Source organism: Podarcis vaucheri, assembly GCF_965113315.1.
Source record: "Podarcis vaucheri genome assembly, chromosome: 17".
Taxonomy (NCBI): domain Eukaryota; kingdom Metazoa; phylum Chordata; class Lepidosauria; order Squamata; family Lacertidae; genus Podarcis; species Podarcis vaucheri.
In genome coordinates, this window is record NC_138755.1 from 5,261,042 (window position 1) to 5,280,626 (window position 19,585).

The window sequence follows — 19,585 nt, forward strand, 5'->3', positions numbered from 1 at the left end:
GCATGCGTTGCATGTAGCGACACCGCACATATGCTGTACATAGCGGTTTGCTGCCGACACCGGAATCCTCTGCTCGCGGCTGCAGCAGAGGCACCCGCGGGGTGCCTTCTTGTCACCCCCCGACATGGCACCTGGGGCGCACTGCCCCCCCTTGTTGCAACGCCACTGCTTCACCCAGCCCTGCAGCATTGCTAAGTGGCGCAGAGCTGGAAGGCAGAGTGCGCCCTTAGGATATATGTGCGTTGCGCCCTCCAAGGGCTGTAGGTGGCAGGGGCGCAGTGCAGCCCTACTTGGTGGCAGGGGGAGGGCACTCCAGCAGCATTAGTGGTGAGGGCTCTGTTCACGCACACTCCACTCCGGGGCACCTGTACCCACACCAGCTACGCAATCTACGCCGCTGCCCTCCCCTGTGGGAAGAGACCCAAACGGCACATCCCATTTTTACAGATTGTTTCTGCTTTCTGTAACGTGCTTTAAAATATTTCCCACGCACTTAGACCAGCTCTGCATCGTCAGCAGCACTGCTTCTTGTCAGCAGACGACGGCCAGTAAGAAAGGGATGTTCACAGATGACTTGCACAAACTGGTGGACGACTGGACAAAAGAAAAGGTGGGGAACTCCCTTATCAAGCCAAGTCTCAACCAGATCAAACAGAACAAGCATCGGCTGGACTCCGACAGCTGGAGCAAAGTATATGAGGTGAGGGGGGTGGGATTTCATAAAATAAAGTTCACAAGGGTGAGCTTGTGCAAGCTGAGATACCTTAGCTGTTGTCCTGCTGGGGGTGACCTTGCTCCCCACCCCCACTTAATCATCTTCACAACCCAGGCATTATGGGGAGGCACCTATTTTTCTCTAACTATTACACCATGTGTAATAGCTGGAGTCCATGTGAACTCAGGATTGTCACCTCTTCAGGGAGGGGAGGAGAGAGGGTTGCTCCTAGGTTTAATCTCCAAAACTAGGTTTAATCTTCACTCCAAAACTAGCGGAGTGGATCTAAACCAAAGAGTTATAGAAGCTCCCCCCCCCCCCGTCTTGCATTAATGGACCTGGGAAGCCGCAGAAGGACGGACAGATGGAGGAATGGGGACACAGGCACCACAACAGTTCTAGGATGCAGAACTGGGAGCAGGTGTCTAAAAAGAGTAGCTTCTCCCTATAAAATTGCATAAGTCTTGGAAAAGAGATAAAGATCTGAAAGGAACATACTTGCTGCCTCCCACGTGCCAGAATTTGTGCTTAAGTGTGTCTACCCACCTCTTAGAGTCTCTACAACAGTTGGAAATGTTACCACCTTGAGAGCCATCTCCAGTTCAGTTAGACTGGAAAAATCCAGGCTTTTAGTTTTCATGGTGATCATGAGGATATATTTATTATATTTGGCTCCTGCCTTTCCTTTAAGAAGCTCGGCAGAGTTCAGGCTGCTCTCATTATTTTATCCTCAGAACAACACTGTGGAATAAGTTCAGCTGAGATACGATGATTGACCCAGTGCCACTCAGTTAACTTTATGACTGTTTGAGGATTTGAACCTGGGTCTCCTTAGTCCTCATTTGACTTCTTCGCCACTGGCAGGGTTGAGTTGTTTCACTTCCTACATTTCAATCCTCTCCTGTGCTCCTTTGTTAGGAAGATACAGCAACAAGGTACAGAATCAATTGAAGCAATGACTTCCTCTCATTTTAAGTAGTACCTCAACTAGTGCCTCTTTCCCTATGAACCTACCAGACCCTGAGATCAACTTCTGAAGCCTTTCTTCATCTGCCTCCTCCATAAGAGGTCCAGAGGGTGGCAACATGAGAACGGGCCTTTTCTGCAGTGGCTCCCCATTTGAGAAATGCTTTCCCCACGGAGGTTTGGCTGGCACCTTCATTATACACCTTTAGGCGCCAGGCAAAAACTTTCCTTTTTAACCAGACTTTTGGCTGATTGACATGCCCTGTGAAAATGTGGGGGCGGGGGCGGGGTGGTTATTGGGTTGTTTTTGTTTCTATGATGCATTTTGTGTTTTTATATTGTGATTTTAAGTTGTGACCGCCCTGAGACCTGCAGGTATAGGGCAGTATACACATTTTAATAATACTAATATCGTCATCATCATAATAATAAGTTTCTTGTTTCTTTTGTTTTTAAAGACGACAACATCTACAGTGGGCTACACGTCCACATGGATTTCCTCGCTTTCCCAGATCCGAGGGACCGTACCAGCTGCTTTGCCCCAAGGACTTCCCCTGTCCCCCTTTACCGGCACACTATCGCCATATGGAGTACCCCACGTATGCCAGTACAACACCATGACAGGGACAACTTACCCAGTGCAATGGGTGGGCATTTCAGGGACAGCCCAGCAGTCTGTTGTTGTCCCTGCCCCGCCTGTGGGACCATTTCAGCCAGGGATAAGCATGCCAGCCTTTCCAGCATCACCTGTGCAAAACCCAGCTCCCATCCCCCCAAGTCCCAAATGAAGGCGGACGGCTAAAAGGATGATAGATATGGGGACTGTGCCTATAACTCATGATTCCATTCCTCTGCCTTGCATTCTGCGGCCTGGATTTTGGGGTGAATTCCCCAGAGCAGCAATGTGGTGGGAGATTGCCTTTGCATTCTCTTATTTGAATACTTGATATAATATTCTTTGGGGGGGATTTTTTTTATATCATACTTGAGAGAGCTTTGGCCTGTGCATCTCAATCTTCCTGAGATGGACAGCATGCCCATGTGCTGCTTATTAATGACCCTTCCCTGTCATTCTGGCCCCAGGTCCCTTGAGTTTTTGAGGCTGATAGCAACCCTTTTTAAATTGTTCACATACTGGCATTTGAGTTAATTTATTGAAGGAGTGGGAGCAGCAGGGAAAGTGACACTTTGGATCCTCTTTTAATTTTACATTTCTGCCTGATTTCATTGGCAACTTTCATTGATGGGGGGGGGAACGGATTTTATTTGCAGAAAGATTTGCTGTCACTGAATCCTGTCTTAAATTCTCCCCTCTCCTACCCCAAGTGACAGGCCTTTTACAGTTGGAGGACCACTGAAGGAAGAGACAAAAATGCCACCTATTACCTGTTACTGAAAGGCTTGTAGTTGTTCTTGAGCAATTTAGTACAGCTGTTTATATAATGGCAGCTCAATCCTCATATGCACATGACATTCAGTGGATCCTTTGGGGCTGTTGGACTAAACTTAGTATTGAGTTTGGGGATGTAGGTTTTAAAAAATTTATTTTGCAGTTAGTTTGTTGTGGTGGAGAGGAAGCTGCAGAAAGGGTGGGAACAGAGTGGGAAATAGCCAAATGGTATTTAAAAACATCTCCCATCTCACCCCTTTGCCTCTCTTTTATGATCCATACTTCGCAGTTTTAAGGACTGAAAGTTATGCTTGGAAGAGGTGCACAGAGTTTTGCATTGAGTTGACTGCCTTACAGTGGATTTGAATGGATAGATGCTGCTGCTTTTGATTAGTGTTGTCTCTTGCAGCATAAAACACCTAAGTGGTTGCTGTGCTTTGATCACCTATGGCCAAGATTAAGAAGTCCCATCTTTACGGAGAACTTTTGAAAACTGAGTAGGTAGTACATGCATTTATGGTGGCAAGAAAGTCGGGCCAGGGTCTGCTGTGACGGGCTTTCTGGTTTTCTGACTTAAAGAGAAAAATGTGCCCATTCAAAAATAGCAAGAGATCTAAAACTATTTTGAATAGGTTACATGCATGGAAGTCCATTTCCTGCTGGAGTCTTGTACCTCACATAACCCCCTTATTTTATAAACTATATTTCAGCTGCCCTATAAGGACCATGCTTGCAAGTTCATCTCTGCAGGAGACTAAGTCAGTTACATTGACCTAATTGGGCCAAGGGCAATGGAACATTGCACTATAGTTTAAACTATGGTTTAGCCTACATGAGTACCTTTCTCTTTCCCCATCCCTGACTGTGGAGCCAGGAAATAAGGTGAAGGCTGGTTTATCATGATGTGACATGTGAATCCTCACTTATGGTTTTTTTCTGCCCAGAGAATAGAAGCCAAGGTTTATTCTTGGCTTACCACATGATTTATCTGCAGGAAACAAACCACAAACTGAATTCACACATCACAACAAACCAGACTCTAGCTTGTTTCCTCCCTTGCATGATATAGTCCTGTGTTTTAAACCATAGTTTATTTTAAACTATTATTTAATGTTACATGCGAACTGGGCCATAGACTATGGAGGTCTTAATTTACTGAGTCTTAAGACTATAAGACATATGGTCTTAAATTTTTTTCAAGGTAATATTTCGTGTAGCAGTTGATTCCTTTGGACCCCAGAATCCTTGAAATATATTCCTGATGCACACCTTGACCTGTTTTCTCCCTTGATATATCTGGACTGATATGTCAGGGAACTGATATTTCAAGCTCTGGTTCACTTTGAGTTAACAAAGTTAAATGTTTGTCTTCGGAGTGCTGTAAGAGATTTGCAATGCTGTTGAACATGGAAGCTGGCTTGCTTTGCTGATGAATATTTAGAGAATGAAGAGGAGGGAGGCTGTATCTCTCTACAGTAAAGTTATTTGGACTAGATAAATCCTGTTTAAAATGATGGGATTAAATAAATCAGAGTACTTTGGTTTGGGCCTACCTGTAATCCCACCCCCCTTCTTTTGGAGTAGATGCAGAGACAAGCTACTTGTTTGAACTCAGCCTCTCAAAGGGACACTTGAAGCTCCAGTGAATTTGGGAGCCTCTGGAAGTTTTGTGGCTTTCCTTCCTTCTCCACCATGAACAAAAGATCCCGTTTCCCATGCATTATACAGCCTCCTTGTTCTGCCTGCAAAGATTTGCAGTGCCTTGTGATAGATAATCTTTAGTATCTTTTCAGATTTTTACTGGAAAGTCAAAAAAAGTAGTTCTAGTCTTTTGAAGTTTGATGATGTTTAAACAGCGCATTGCTGCATCTCTCATTAGGATCTGCAGCAGCTGAATTATATATACTTTGGGGTGGGGGTTCAGTTTGAAGAACTGAGAGAACAGTGTTATGTATTTTTTCTTTCTTTTTTGCAAAATAGAAACACAATCCTGTTTGTTTGTTTTTTAAAAAAATGTTCCCCTGCTATCTCTTTTAAAACAGACACTTTGACTACAAATACATGTTTTCTAGTTAGGATAACTTGTAGGAAAGCATGGAATTGTGTGCTGTCTTTGAAAACTGTTGCCAAGTTAGCCGACTTGAAAGCCTTGAAAACACAAATCTGGTAGGAAATGGTAGAGGGCCTTATTCCCCCCAGCAATTGTGTGTGCCTTGGGTACACCAGTGGTACACCAGTGTTTTTTGTGGCAGACGTGCACAGTGCAAATTGCAAGCATGTGTCCTTGAACACTGGTGTTCATGTGTCAGGGTTCCATTGGTCCAATCAAGGTTTCCTGCTTATTGTTGTAAATCTCACGTTGTGTCTTGTGCATTGAGCCATCTGACCATTCCATGCTGCTCGGAGTTCCCAGAGCCGTTGACAATAGGGGGCTCCCTTTTGCAAATCCTGACATGGTTTGTTCGTCTGTCTCACTTCTGATAATGGAATGAAAATGGTGGTCATGAAGTAACCTATGTTCGCCAGTGCTTACACCACTGTCTGTGGCATTAAAAGCTAGGATGGAATTAAGGATTACGTAGGGTGAGTGGTTGCTGCCCCAAAGAACCGCCACCCCTCTCCTCCATAACCTCTGGCAAAGGAACATGTGATGTGACATCATTGTGCTCACATATTCTTTTTGTAGAGTATGTGGGGCTACTGTTTTCAGCGGCTGCCATGTGTACTTTGTAACATCTGGTTTCCTGCCATATGTGGCCAGAAATCAGAGGATAAGTCCATACCAGGGTGTGATGGAGCCATTGTTGCCCTTAAGTGTGCGTGATTTTTTCCCTGCCCCACAATTCTTTGGTTAAACATGTGTTTGTGGGATTTTGAAACATAACCAAAGCCTGTTTGACCATCGGTGACAGTAGAGGGGGTGGTGAATCAGTGCACAGTGGGCAGTGATGCTTCTTCTCACGTCGCCTTCAAACTTTGGAGGAAATAAAGACAAACTTGACCTGACTCCCATCTCTGCAGCTGGGGAGACCTGAGTGAACCACAGTCTAGAAAATGGAGAGAGGCACTGAAATGTACGTTTGACAAAACAGGAAAAATATTTGGTATGTTTTATATGTTGGGTTTTGAATCTCTACATTTAATGCAGAACATTTACTATCCAGTCCCCCCCCCCCTTACATTTTGCTGTTCTTTCAAACCTGAATCCTGACAAGGATCAAACTGTGAATTTGGTTTTGGGTTTTAAAAGGCACTTTTTCTGCTGTGATGCTTTGAGACTAAGCTTGTATGATATTAATGGAATGTATCATTTTAATAACTGGGTGGATTTTTCAGTTGTATTCCAGCTGAGTTGCTTTTCCATGTTACATTTCAAGTTTCATTTTCTTATCTACCTCATTTGTTAGTGCTGTTTCAGTCTAGGCTGTGAACTAAACCACCATTCCTGTATATTTCTTGTCTATTTTAAATTTGAAATGGTGTTTTTACACACATGGCTCTTCACTCCCTGCCAGCCCATTTCCCTGTTTGTAATTTGGCACTAGCCACTCAAGCTGTTTACTGTTTTAAGGAGGATATTTAACTTTCACAAGGAAGACTTTAGAGATTTATTCATCACATTGAGTTAAACTTACAGCGACATGTGAATGAAGAGAACAAGTCCATGCATTGTCTACTGTATGTTGCAACTGGTTGTGGCAGCCTAGCAAAGTGTGTGACCCACTGCCTCGTTAGTCTTCCATTTGACAATGGGAAAAATTAGTGCAAAAAGCTTGCTTTGTTTAGGAAGGAATTCTTCCTTTGTATATGCATTGAATTATTGCTGACAATTAAACTACTGAGGGCAGTGCCAACATAATGCTCCTGATCTCTTAACCATGGTCAAGGGATCCACAGCAGAATGTGCAATTGCACTCCCTTCTTCAGTCTGTACTTTTTTGGGGTGCAAATTCCTCCCACCCTCCCCTTCTGCTGGCCTGACTCACAGTTATAGTTTGCGTTGGCCCCAATCTCAACAGTGGTTAATGTTAAAACAAGGGTGTGCTGTTTCCCATCTGAAGCCAAATTTCTGGTTAAAAGCAAACCCCCTTGTATTAGTCACAGCTAAGCTTTGTACCGACATTGGGTTGGATCCAGAGTTTTTGTTCAGTTGATGGTAAGACTTCCAGTGGGAACAGGGAGGGAAGCAATTTCCAGCTACTGCCTCGCCCCCCTGCAGCCCCCCCAAGTCTGCTGTGGCCTCCCAATCCTCTGGAGCAGAGTTAGGATGTGAGTTGGGGGGCTGCAGGGGGAATCACAGAAAACGGATTGCCTCCCTATTGCACTGACAGAAAGAAGCCTAATCATCAGCTGAGTGACTCTGTTGGATGCAACCTGTTACCTTTAACTGTGATTAAGACCGATGTGGAGGGAACACACGGTCTCATCCCGCAGCTTGATGCCTTAACCAAGTTTAAAGTGTTGGGAGTGTTAGATTGGCATAGGCTCTGAACAAGGTGTGCAGGGTACCTTTGGAAGGCAGGGGCCTTCTGTTGCATTTAGGCAATAAAATGATACATTCCTGGTTATTTTGAATTCTGAAACCCAGCAACACTGTTATTGTAAGTGCTGTCATTTTTGTAGGTTGTACCTCTTTAAAGGTGAATTGTATGATTTCAAAGTTGCTTCAGTTAATCAACTGAAGTCCAGTTTAGCATCTCTCCTGGAATGTTGTCGTGGTTTTTTTTGTTTTTTTTTGCAAGGGGGGAAGGGTTGTGTATTTTTTTATACTTATACAGCAATTAGATGGTGGAATGGCAAAACTGATTCTGTAATGAGTCACTATACAGACTTGGGTCATCCCCTGCCTCCTGGTTGTCTTCAAAAACTATTCTTCTTAGTAAATATTTATGGTGTCTATATTCCACCCCACACCTATAATTTATTCACATTTCATTCTATAAGAAGCTATAACTGTGAGCAGTGTAGTACAATAAAATTGGTTCACCAAACCAAATTCTACCCCTTGCATGTGAACAGTTGTTCACAAGGGCCTGGTACAACTGATGGGATGCTATTCTGCCCCTGCTCCCTCTAGAGCCCTGAGAATAAAATGCTGCTAAGGCATTATGCATTTTCTACTTACTACCTTGCAGCTCTCATTGAAGCTAATGGAACTGATCCAGCTTAAACCAGCAATGATTATCGCATATAGTATGTAAGAACAAATTCCCTCCTTTTTAAAAATCACCATTTATCTTATTCTTTTGGGGTGGGGAAGGAGTTGGTTTCCAATGGAAAAAAATCTTTAAAAGGCCAAGCATGAATTTATAAACTGTCTGCTAAACGGAGGCCTTACTTGTATCCTCCCGCATAAAATGCTTCCTTGACAGGATGTATTTCTTATGTAGAGACAATCTCCATGTAGAAAAATGTGGAATATGGCCATGGGCAACTTCTTTGCTGCAAGTCAGTAGAAAGCATGACTTTGGAAGCCAGTGCCTGTAAGAACCTGTATACTTGCCATATACTTCACATATGATGATGGACAATGCTTTTCCTACAGTGAGATTACCTGTATGTAGGAAAAAATATTATGCATGAAGTAGCCCTTAGTGATGGTGCAGAAAGTGCAGAAAGTCTTGTGGAGCACGTTGTGGCCTGTTACGCTTCAACCAACCCCTTGTAGGGCACTTGTTATATATAAAGCTCTTTTTTCTCACTTCCATCTGACAGAAGGAAGAAGATGGTGGCTGCAGAGGAGGGAAAAAGAGGTGTCCCTGTCCTGTCAAGTAGCAAGGAAAACACTTTTTATTGGAATCTGTGGTAAAATATATCCGAGTTGTACCACAGATAGAGGCAAGCACAAATATACATAAATTGTTGGAAGAAAATGCAAAAGAGTAATGCTTTAATTCTCCCTTCCAGGGCCATAGATTTAATTTGCAAGACTAGGAACAAACTTCTGTTTTTGTATTTTCAAAGCATCCTAGAAGGGTGTTGTTTTGGTTCATTTATGCCTTAGAGAACTCCTAACCATACATTTTGGCAGCCATTTTGGAAGTGCAATTGTCTTTGAGGTTCCTAATGCAGCTTCAAACAAGCAAACAAAAGACCTCTCAGTTAAAACTACTATATTCTATTTAAAAAAGGTCTTTCATTCTGTTTTTTGTTTTTGTTTTTGCTAGAGATTGCTGAGGAGCATGCAGGCCTACTAAAACAGCATGATAAATTCAGGTATATGCTGTGAATAAATGTCTCCTTAGATTTCCATACTTGCTAACAACTTCTGAATTTCAGAAATATTTTTTATGTATGTGAATTATACTTTAATGTAGCATCTTAGGACTTATTTTTTAAAAAGCCCTTTCTTTACTTTTTTACATTAAGGCTGAGATTTTTATGGCTGCATAGAGGATGCAGGTGACCGGTTCATTGTTAACAGGTATGAGGCATCCCATTCAGTTTTTGAAAAATCATAGCCCAGAACTTTATGGTAGAAAACGAATGTCTTTTATCAGCAGTTGTTTCCATGTGTTTTTTAATTATTTTTGCAAGCTGTGAGTTGACTTCATTTGTACACAACCATTAACAAATATTTTTTTAAACTGTTATAAAGGAAAATAAAGGCTGTGTTGAAAAAAAACCAATTAAATATAGTCCGGATGTTACTGCAATTTCTGCTAAAGAGGGGTGAGGGAAAGCCATAGGAAATAAATAGTATTGCTGGAAAATACAGTGTAAATATTAGGGTATTGTGGCTTCTTTCTTAGCAATACTTGTTCATCTACTAATTCATTGAAACATTGCATTTTAGATACATTGAAGCCCGGGAGCGAAAACTTCAAGTGCTATGGAACTTTGGGATAGGAAGTATGCCCTGAATATGCACTCTTCGTTTGTAACTTTGAAGAGTGCTCCGAAAACTTTTTGTTAGGATGGCAGAAAAATCTGTTAAATGAGTATATAAATTTAAAACAGCAGCAGTCCAGAGAGATTCCAGAGGTAGAAAAAGAAAACACCAAGATTTGGGGCGGCTGCATTCCCTTACCTCAAAACAATCTATTTAATTTCTGCTGTAATAGTTTGCACCTTCTTATCTAGTGCACAATCTTAGATAAAGGTGTGTTTAGTTTTTGTTTAAAAAATGATTCATTCTTTATTTTTCAATTAATAAAGGTAAGTTATGGATTATATCCAGTCCTGATCAGTCACAAGAGAACCCCCCTCCCTAATATTCTATTATTCAAATTATTACATTGTTGTGGCATGAATATCTATGTAATACTATCTATAATTTTATCTTGGCCTTCATACAAGGCAGTGTAAATCTTGTCCCCCAACCCCATCTATCCTCCACCAGCCATGTGGGGTAAAAAATATTCTAAAATCCACGGTTATGCAGTACCTTTACTAGGAAAGTAGTAAACAAGTTTTTGAGTTCTTTAGCACTTTTCATCAGATTGGACATTAAGCAAAGCATTAGAACAGAGTGGCCAACCCTTTTAGGTCTGCGGGGCACATTTCGATTTTTGAGTGAACGTCATGGACATCACATCATTTAGTCATATTACCACACATACACTGAAAAGAAAGCGCACACATGCACTCACTTTCCCAAGGGATCTTGGTAAAATTTTGATCCAGCAGAATTAACTTGAGCCTTGAAAAGCAGAGTTGAAAAATAGTGCCACACTTCTAACTTCTTCAGCTCTCAAGGAAGAAAAGCCTTCCTTCCAACGCAAGGGGGCAGGAGGCTAAGAGGCTTTGTGGGCACTAGGGGGACACATGGAGGGTACCATGGCACACTGGCAATCCCTGCCTTATGGGGAATGGCCACTTGGTGATCCTGGGTGCAACTTGAAATCTGCGCAATACCTGTTAGAGCCTCATCCAGTTAAGCCTGCAATCTCCATGCTCAGAGTAATTGCACACATTGTCATTTCAGTTTCAAGCAAGCTTTTCCTATTACACCCTCACACATTTAATACCCAGAAGGATGAAGAGTTACGGAAAACCCAACAGCTCACCCACTACTTTGAAGAAATTTTGGTTGGTCCTAATATTGCCCACTCTGGGATTGTGGATTTCTTTGTGTTTATTATCAGACACAGCTTCTTTGCTTCTCAGGGAAGGTAGGTGAGTGTGGCTGCCTTAGGCACAGCTGCACAGCACTGCAGGGCTTGGTTGCAAACTAGCAGCATTTTGCTGGGTATGGTTGCAATTTCACCCATATCAATTGCCAGCAGTGGGGGACTGCGGAACCAGATCGCTGTGCAATCGAGGCTGCGGTTCTTTATCCCGTTCCCTCCCACCCTATAAAATGCACATTGGTAAAAGAATTATCTAAACAGAGGAGAAATTCGCCTAAATCCACCCTCACATTAAAAGGGGGAAATACTGTGCACATGGCCATGAGTCTTTAACCTTTAAAGGTAAAGGGTAAAGGGACCCCTGACCATTAGGTCCAGTCGCGGATGACTCTGGGGTTGCGGCGCTCATCTCACTTTATTGGCCGAGGGAGCCAGCGTACAGCTTCCGGGTCATGTGGCCAGCATGACTAAGCCGCTTCTGGCTAACCAGAGCACGGAAACACTGTTTACCTTCCTTCCCGAGCGGTACCTATTTATCTACTTGCACTTTGACATGCTTTCGAACTGCTAGGTGGGCAGGAGCAGGGACCGAGCAATGGGAGCTCACCCCGTCGCTGGGATTCGAACCGCCAACCTTCTGATTGGCAAGCCCTAGGCTCTGTGGTTTAGACCACAACGCCCCCTGCGTCCCTAACGTTTTACCTTTAGGAACGGTTTAAAAACAGGCTGTTTCCAGGCTGGAAACAATGCTCCGAGCTTGCTTAGAGGGCTGCCCCCACCCCCCACAAAGAGGGCCAAAGTCTGGCAACCCTCATAAGATGCTCTGTCACTGCTGAGCATGCAGCCCCACCTGGCGAAATGTGCAGGGAACTATGCACACCTCCCCTGACAGGTGTGTGCCGGCTCTGCATGGACAGGTAGGAGTGCATGGCTTGCCCTGAGAGAAGTTATTCCTTCCTTTTCATGGGAGGCTTGTGGCCCAATGGTCTTGTTACCACCGACAACATTGAAGTGGTCTAGGCCTTTAATTCCCCCATTTTCAGAAACTCTGCTTATCTCCTACAGCGCTTTCTTCCCGTGTGTGTGTGTTTCTTCATTTGTAGCATTTAGATCCCACTTTTTCTTCCAGGGATGCTGCTTTCCCCCATCCTCAGCTACTACACCACAACTATCCTGTGAGGTAGGCTAGGCTGAGAGGCAGCGACTGCCCCCCCCCCGCCCACATCCCGTGAGCTTTGTGGCCGAGCAGGAGATTTGAATCGTAGTCTCTCCCAGGTCCTAGTTGGGCCGCTCTAACCACCGTGCCATGCTGCCTCCGCACCGCCCCATCCGCCGGGCTCCGTGCGCATCTGCCAAACGCGGGCTGGGGTCTCGGACCCTGTGTGAATCCTGCAGAAGCGGTTCTTCTTGTTAACCTGGCAGCAGGACAAGCCCCAACCTGACCCAAGCGGAGTGAAGATCTGCTTCGGGAGCAAGCAGGGAAGAAAGAGTTGCACAGGGATCTGCTGCCCAAGGCAGTTGTTAAGCTGTGGGTGAACATATCAGACGACACAGCAATTCTTCAAACAGCTCTTGTTTATTTACAGGCCAGGACAGAACTGAACTGAAGGGTTCAGCCAGCCTGAGCTCCACTACAACACAACTGTAACAACTTTCTGTAACTAGCCAATCACTGAATGTCACTTTCCTTATTTGCATATGTGGACCTGAGTGAAAACTATCTACAGTATCCCTCTGCTGGCCCAAGGTGAGAACTTCAGTCCATAACAGCAGTTACCTCGCCTTCCCTCGTGGCGGGGCCAGTCTGCCTGGCAACCAGTCCCGTCCTTCCCAGCAAACACCGCGCGACTCCCGGCGGCGGCCTCGGCTCCTCTGAAGCCCTTCAAAGCGCGAACAGGATGCTGGGTAGCGCCCTTCTCCTTCCTCGACTGGGTATCTGGACTACGTCTCCCAGCATGCCAAGCGGGACACAGAAACGTGACAATATGGCGCCCAACGAAGGCCCAACCAGGCACCCGCTCCCCTTCCGGGCGGCCTTTCTCCCGTTACTGGAGCCCAACCCTGAGGCGATGTTATTTCCTTCGAGGTGGGGGAACTACACTGCCCCTGAGCCGGTGAAACCACGCGGTGAAATAAGAACGTACGAAGGCCTTCGGATGAGGCGGCGCGAGGCTGACTGGAAGTTGTGGCGCCTTGCAAGTCTATGTTCGCAATGAGCCTCCGACTTCCGCCCCTCCCGTGAGGCCGCGCAAACTCACAAGGGGGAGACAAGTCCGTACAAAAACATGGCGGACCCCTCAGGCCACCGGGAGTTGTAGTCCCAAGTCGGCCGACTCCAGCTTTTGGCGGGCCGGATAACAACTTTCCCTGAGACTACAAGTCCCATGAAGCTATGTGGCCCCTGGAAAGCGCGAAGAAATCCTAACAAGATGGCGCCTTTCCCGCCCTGCCGGGAGTTGTAGTCGTGCCGCCTGGCATGGTCCTTCTGACTTAATGAGAGACCCAGCAGAGACGGGACTACACTTCCCGACGGGCTCCGGTTTCAGCTGCGGGGGAAGGAGGAGGAGCGGAGGAGGAGGAGGAGAAGGAGAAGAAAGCGACAACATGGCGGCTGCGTCCATTCCCCCGAACCGGGCGCTGTGAGGAGCCAAGCGCCAGGAGCTGGAGCAGCTCTGCCTGTGCCAGGTCCTGGTTCCGGGGGTGCCCGCCCCGTCGCGGAAGTGGGGCTCGCGCGGCCATGGGGGTGCAGGGCTTCCAGGAGTTCGTGGAGAAGCGCTGCCCGGGAGCTGTGGTGCCCGTGGACCTGTTGAAGCTGGCGCGGGCCGTCGGGGGCCGGGGAGGCGGGGGCCCTGCCTACTGCGCCGCCTTCCACCCGCCCCCCGCCGGCTACCCGCACCCCGCCGGGCCCGCGCCGGGCCTGGGAGCCGTGGTCGGTGCCGGCCCCTACGGCCACCCGCAGCCCTTGCCCGGCCCCGCCGCCGCCCCGTGCCCTGCTCGGCTCCTGGTGGATGCAGATTCGGCCTTGCAGCGCCTCTACGGCGGCTACCAGACGGACTGGGTGTGCGGGGGCCAGTGGAACGCTATGGTGGGCTACCTGGCTGCCCTCTCGCAGGCCTGCCTCTACCAAGGCGGGCTGGAGCTGGCTGTCATCTTCAACGGAGGGCTCGGGAAGGAGAGGCTGCCTGAGTGGGGCAGGAAGGCGCAGGCGGAGAGACAGACAGCCCAGCTCATCGCTGGGCATGTGGGCAACAAGGGGACCCCGCCACCCCGGGCCTGGTTCCTTCCCCCAGCCTGCTTGGGGCACTGCGTCCGCTTGGCCATGATTCGATTCCGGGTCAAGGTAAGGCCCACACCACCATCCCAAACGCATCCCATCACATTTTGTAGAGTTCTGCTTCAGAAACGTTGACCATCTCTGTTGTTTCCCTACTCCCATTTTAGTGGGCATTTTTGTTATATTTTGTTCATCTGTTGCCCATCATGGTTTTCCAGATTTCATTCTATCTCAGAATTCCTTGTCACTCAAGCACCTGTTGCCTTCCCTGTCGAGCAGCTCCGGCACCTTTCCTTACAGTTAAGGCCCTCTGCCTACTAATTTTGCAAAGGTGTTGCCCTCACCTTGTCTGCCACTGATATTTCTTATTGCCTACCCTTTATTTTGCCCTATGCGTTTTTAATTCTAATGCCTAGACTATTGTTTTCCTGGCAAAGTCAATATGTGAGTTGTAGTTCACCTGAGAGCCAAACATCAAGCAGTGGAGCATCCTTCTTGACATATAGCCTGGCCTTGCAAAAAAATAAAATAAAATCTGCAGAAGTTTCTAACTCTGGAAAACGTCTACTGTGTTGTCCATCCAAGTGCATCTGTTTTCACTGGGCAGGGGTGGAGAACATGTGGCCTTCTAGTTATTAATGGCTTTCATCTCCCATTAGCACCAGCCAGTGACATCTGGAGAGCCACAGTTTTCCTCACCCCTGATTTATGACATAATTGGCAGCCTGAAATAATCAGTTTTCTACCTAGTTATAAAACCTCCACTGCTTGGTCAACTGGAAGTAATTCTTCCTTACCACAGGCACAGTTTTTACAAAGTTACCACAGGCTGCAATTCTTCCTTAGCCCAAGTGACTGGCAGCTTATTAACCAAATTTGTGCTGTGTCTTTTCACGCTAGCCATCCATTATTCAATCCCGTTACATTCTGCCCCTTCTCCTTCTTTCTTCTATTTTTTAAGTACTTAAATTTTTGTAATCTCTCTTTAATTGATTCATTAATATTTTTGAAGCCAAGGTTTTTGGCATTAGATTTGTGTTTTGCTGAAAGAATAACATGACTAATTCTGGACAGATCTTCTCAGTGTAACCATCTGTGCAATAAGAAATAATAGCAAGAGTGTTTGCATCACCTATTTTAGCCAAGCCTGGACAATTGTAGGATTGAAATTAGCAAAGTGTCGCTTATGGGTTGAGTTTTCTATGGCTGTATGAACTCTATATTGTTTATTTTTGCTAGGAAAACTAAAATTTGCTAGAAAAATGTGGACTGGACCAACACCTAAAGTTAGTATCTAGGACACAGTTGGATGTGCAGTTGCTTCTGCAGGCTTCTGGTATAAGAGCAAGGTGTGTACTACAAGACGCTTTATACAAGAAAATGACATTCAACAGGATTAGAACCCACACCCTCATGCTCACACAGAAGTTCTCTAGTCTAAAGCATTATACTGCTAATCCAGATCAAAATATATTTGAATCATTTCACCCTGTGAAGGGTGATTGTTTGCTCCCCATACCTAACAGTGGGCAAATGGCAGAAGTACATTAGATGAAGTAATGTAAGGCAATATAGGGTAGCCCCCGCCAGCCCCCCCCCCACACATAGTAGGTAATGCAGACACGCTCAGGAAGAACAAGAATTGGTGAATCCCCTTACAGCATGGTATGATGCAGTGCTTCTTGTAGTCTTTGGTTCTGGCAACTGGAATTCAAATCTGAAATTGACCAAGAGAAGTCCCTGAGTTGCCCTGCCTGGACGTTGCACAGCATTTTGCATGATCCTTACAGGGTTAGGGGGCTGGTTGAAATGACAATCAAAAAGGTCTCTGTAGGCAGATGTGTGCGAGAAAAACCAAGCGGTGGGAATAGAATTAAGTAGCAGCATCAGCAGTGGGAAAAGTGGGTATGTGAGCTTGTCCCATGTCAGCTGGTGTCACATAGTGGCTGTTAGTGTGAGGCCAGGAAGTTCCATGTTCAAATCTCACTTGGCCACGAACTTGCTATGTGGTCTCAGGCAAGCCACTGTTCTCTCAGCCTCCCCTATGGTCCTTCCCATATGCTGACAATATACCTTACAGGGTTGGTGTTGTGATTACTGAGCTAATGTTTGCAAAGCGATTTAAGAATGTAAAAGACAGACATTAGTTCAGGCTTCCTCAACCTCGGCCCTCCAGATGTTTTGAGACTACAATTCCCATCATCCCTGACCACTGGTCCTGCTAGCTAGGGATCATGGGAGTTGTAGGCCAAAAACATCTGGAGGGCCGAGGTTGAGGAAGCCTGCATTAGTTAGTCCCTTCCTCCCTCTGTCTGTCTGTCTGTCTCTCTTCTCTCTCACATACACCTTTCAAAGATGTGTGTAAAGCAAGTAAAGGCAAGCCCAAAGTTGTATATCTAATCCTTGTGATTTCTAGGTCCCTGTTACCAGGGTTTTTCAAGTGTTGATCAACAAGTTCTTCACATTTGAGGATAGCCATTTGAGAATTCTAGAATAACTGCAGTATGCCCATGGTGAACTGGAACTTGGTTATCTTCTAGGGTTATTTAAAAATGCAGTGCAATTTCTGTCATTCATGTGTGAGATATGAAATTGGTCACAGCGTTCAGTGTTGAACAAGCTGCCCATCTCCTGTATAGAACCTGATAGGTTTGCTGGCCTTTTTAAAGACACACATTAAATACAATTACAAGAAGCACAAGCAACCCCTTGGCCAGTATGAAAATAGGATGCAGACTAGATGGGCCTTTGGTGTGATACAACAAGACTGTTCTTACGGCGTGCTTGGAGCAACGTGTCTGGCTGCAGATGGAGAATACTGGATTTCAGCTAAATTCCTTCAAATAGCTGCACGTAACCTCCTGAGGCCAAAGGTAAATTGGCAAGCAGAGGCTTGGAGATCAGCTGAAGTTGAATAAGCTTTGGAAACAGCTGACCTGAAACAGATGAGTTTAAATACAGCCTCATTTAATAAATGATCAACCCATTTTTAAAAAGTGTGTTCTCAGCACCACTTTGAGTGCATTTGGAAAAGCAGTTTTACAATATTGGGCACACACTTTTAATAAAGCCCTGTTGATTTCAGAGAGAGAATTGAATCTGTCCTTAAATTTGAAATAAGTGAGACATAAAACGTACTTTAAATCAGGATTGTATGTTGTTTAGGGGTGGGAAACAGTTGAACCCAACTAGGTTTTGGTATTAGTCTTGTACAGTTATCTCTGCAGTGGGCAGGATCCAAACAATTCCACATTAAGTCCCATACATCCAAAGAATATTTGAGCTTGGGCTTCTCAAAATGTTAGTTCCCATACCACAGTCCAGTTTTGAAAACTGAGGGAGATTTCAAAAGTAGATTATAATAATCCGGGTTGGTTGGCTGTTCCATTGTGTTAGGGTGGGGGGCAGAGAAAAGAGGAATGGAAACCCACTGGGTATGCCCAAGCCTGGGCTAGTATAGAAGCAGCTCTTTGGATGCTGACCTGTGTATTTCTGTATATTGTGGGCTGGATGGATTGAAGGGAACCGAAGCCTCAAATCAGAGCAAAAGTTCTTAATAGTTTGCCGCTGAGCATTCCATTCCATTCTCCCTGTTCATTTTTGCTAAGAGGTCTTGGGTTTTGTGCTAAAGAAATCCCAGTCTCTCGCAGTTCAGAATCAGTGCTTCAAGTCCATTACGATTTGAAGCCTGTGTGTCTAAATTTTGCTCTGTTGCACGAAACCATTTTGTTTTCAATACTGTGTGTCATGGGAGAGCAGGGAGTGAGGCTCTTAAAATGGTTGGAAGCAGTAAGTGTGTGGATATAAAGCAAGAGAGACATGTGGAAGGACGGGGATTCATACACAGTGAAGTATGGCAACTTTCTGCTGGATTCTGTACTGAGATACCATGTCACTTGTAGGCATTTAGCATAAATAGCCCTTCATGCTTTTAAGGTTCTCTTCCTGTAAAAAAGAGAGAGAGGGAAGGAGAGATCTAGGACAGTGTTTCCCAACCTTTTTTGGGCAAAGGCACACTTGTTTCATGAAAAAAATCTCGAGGCACACCACCATTACAGCCCCGTGACGTCAGCGCGCAGCGTCACGCCGGGAGGGACATGAATTGCTAGCAAATTACATAATCACCTCCTTGAGGGCTGGCTCATCTTCTCCGAAGGCAGAACCCCATTAATTAACAGCACAGACTCACACCATAGCCAAGACGAGGGGGGGAAACCTCAGTCATGCACAGTCATGCACATGTGGGGGCTAAATGAGGACAAAGACCGGGCAGAGAGCAGAGTTCAAATCACCCCACCTGGCCAGGACAATCCCTGGGTGCTCCCTTGGGCCACTCGCCTGACCCACCTCGCAGGGCTGTTGTTGCGAGGATAACACGGGGAGAACCACGCGCGCCCCCGGGAGCTCCTTGGAGGAGAAAGCGGGCGATGAATGCAATGCACGAAATATATGAGAGGCGACCAGGTTTTGCAGGTGAGGGGCCCCCACCAGCCTCCGCTTCCAACACCCGGCGCAACGACGCCGAAGTTTCCCCCCGGGCTCAGCTCGGGGAGCAGCGCTGCTCCCCCCCGGCTCCCCTTCGCCCTCCCGGCTCTCTCTGCCGCCCACTGGGGACCCCCCTCACCTGCCAAGTCCGGAGCGCCGGTGGAAGTTGCATGCATGCATGCAGGGCACCGCGTTGCCATTGCATTGCACTGCACTCCATGCAACGCCTACACGTATGCATTGCCTTGCACGCCCGCCAAGGGGTCTCCCCGCGGTCTGATGCATCCCCTCCGGCGCGGATGCAGCATTGCAAAAATAAAAAAACCCCGACGCAGCCCTACCTGGGGGGCAGCCTCCGCCGCTCCGCCTCCGCAGGGATCCCCGGGCTCCATCCTGCCGCCCGATCTCCGTGGGGGCGCAGGCAGGCTGCGCGGGGTCTGCGCGGAAGAGCCCCTGCCCGCCCGGCCACCGCCGCTGTGCTCATTCCATGGCCGGGAGAAGAGCGCTTCAAACAAAACGCCCAGCCCGCCAAGCCACGCTGGGAAAAGTAGTTTGCGCACCCCGCGCGGGCGCGGAGCCCAAGGGCGAGGGGACTACGGATCCCGGCAGCCCCCGCGCCGGGGACGGAGGGGGAGAGGCCGGGTGCAGGGATGGAGGGACGGGTGGGCGAGCGAGTGAGTGAG

The 19,585-nt window shown here is 46.5% G+C and overlaps 2 protein-coding genes and 1 long non-coding RNA gene across 39 annotated transcripts in view; 2 read left to right on the forward strand and 1 right to left on the reverse strand.

Annotated features, from left to right (window-relative positions):
• The window catches only part of WNK3 (WNK lysine deficient protein kinase 3), a 96,393-nt gene extending 86,695 nt beyond the window's left edge, over positions 1–9,698 (forward strand). For all 34 annotated transcript variants that reach the window (XM_082205366.1, XM_082205348.1, XM_082205359.1 and 31 more), the window contains 2 exons: positions 498–700; positions 2,140–9,698. In XM_082205366.1, coding sequence (XP_082061492.1) covers positions 498–700; positions 2,140–2,469 — 533 coding nt within the window. In that variant the 3' untranslated portion in view covers positions 2,470–9,698. The remainder of the gene's footprint in view (positions 1–497; positions 701–2,139) is intronic.
• Positions 1–19,585, reverse strand: part of LOC309522339 — a 232,792-nt gene that overhangs the window by 176,121 nt on the left and 37,086 nt on the right. The gene's annotated exons all lie outside the window — the stretch shown is intronic.
• FAM120C (family with sequence similarity 120 member C) overlaps positions 13,692–19,585 on the forward strand; it is a 28,407-nt gene continuing 22,513 nt past the window's right edge. The window contains exon 1 of the mRNA XM_082205386.1: positions 13,692–14,483. Within this exon, the coding sequence (XP_082061512.1) occupies positions 13,881–14,483 (603 nt within the window). The 5' untranslated portion in view covers positions 13,692–13,880. The remainder of the gene's footprint in view (positions 14,484–19,585) is intronic.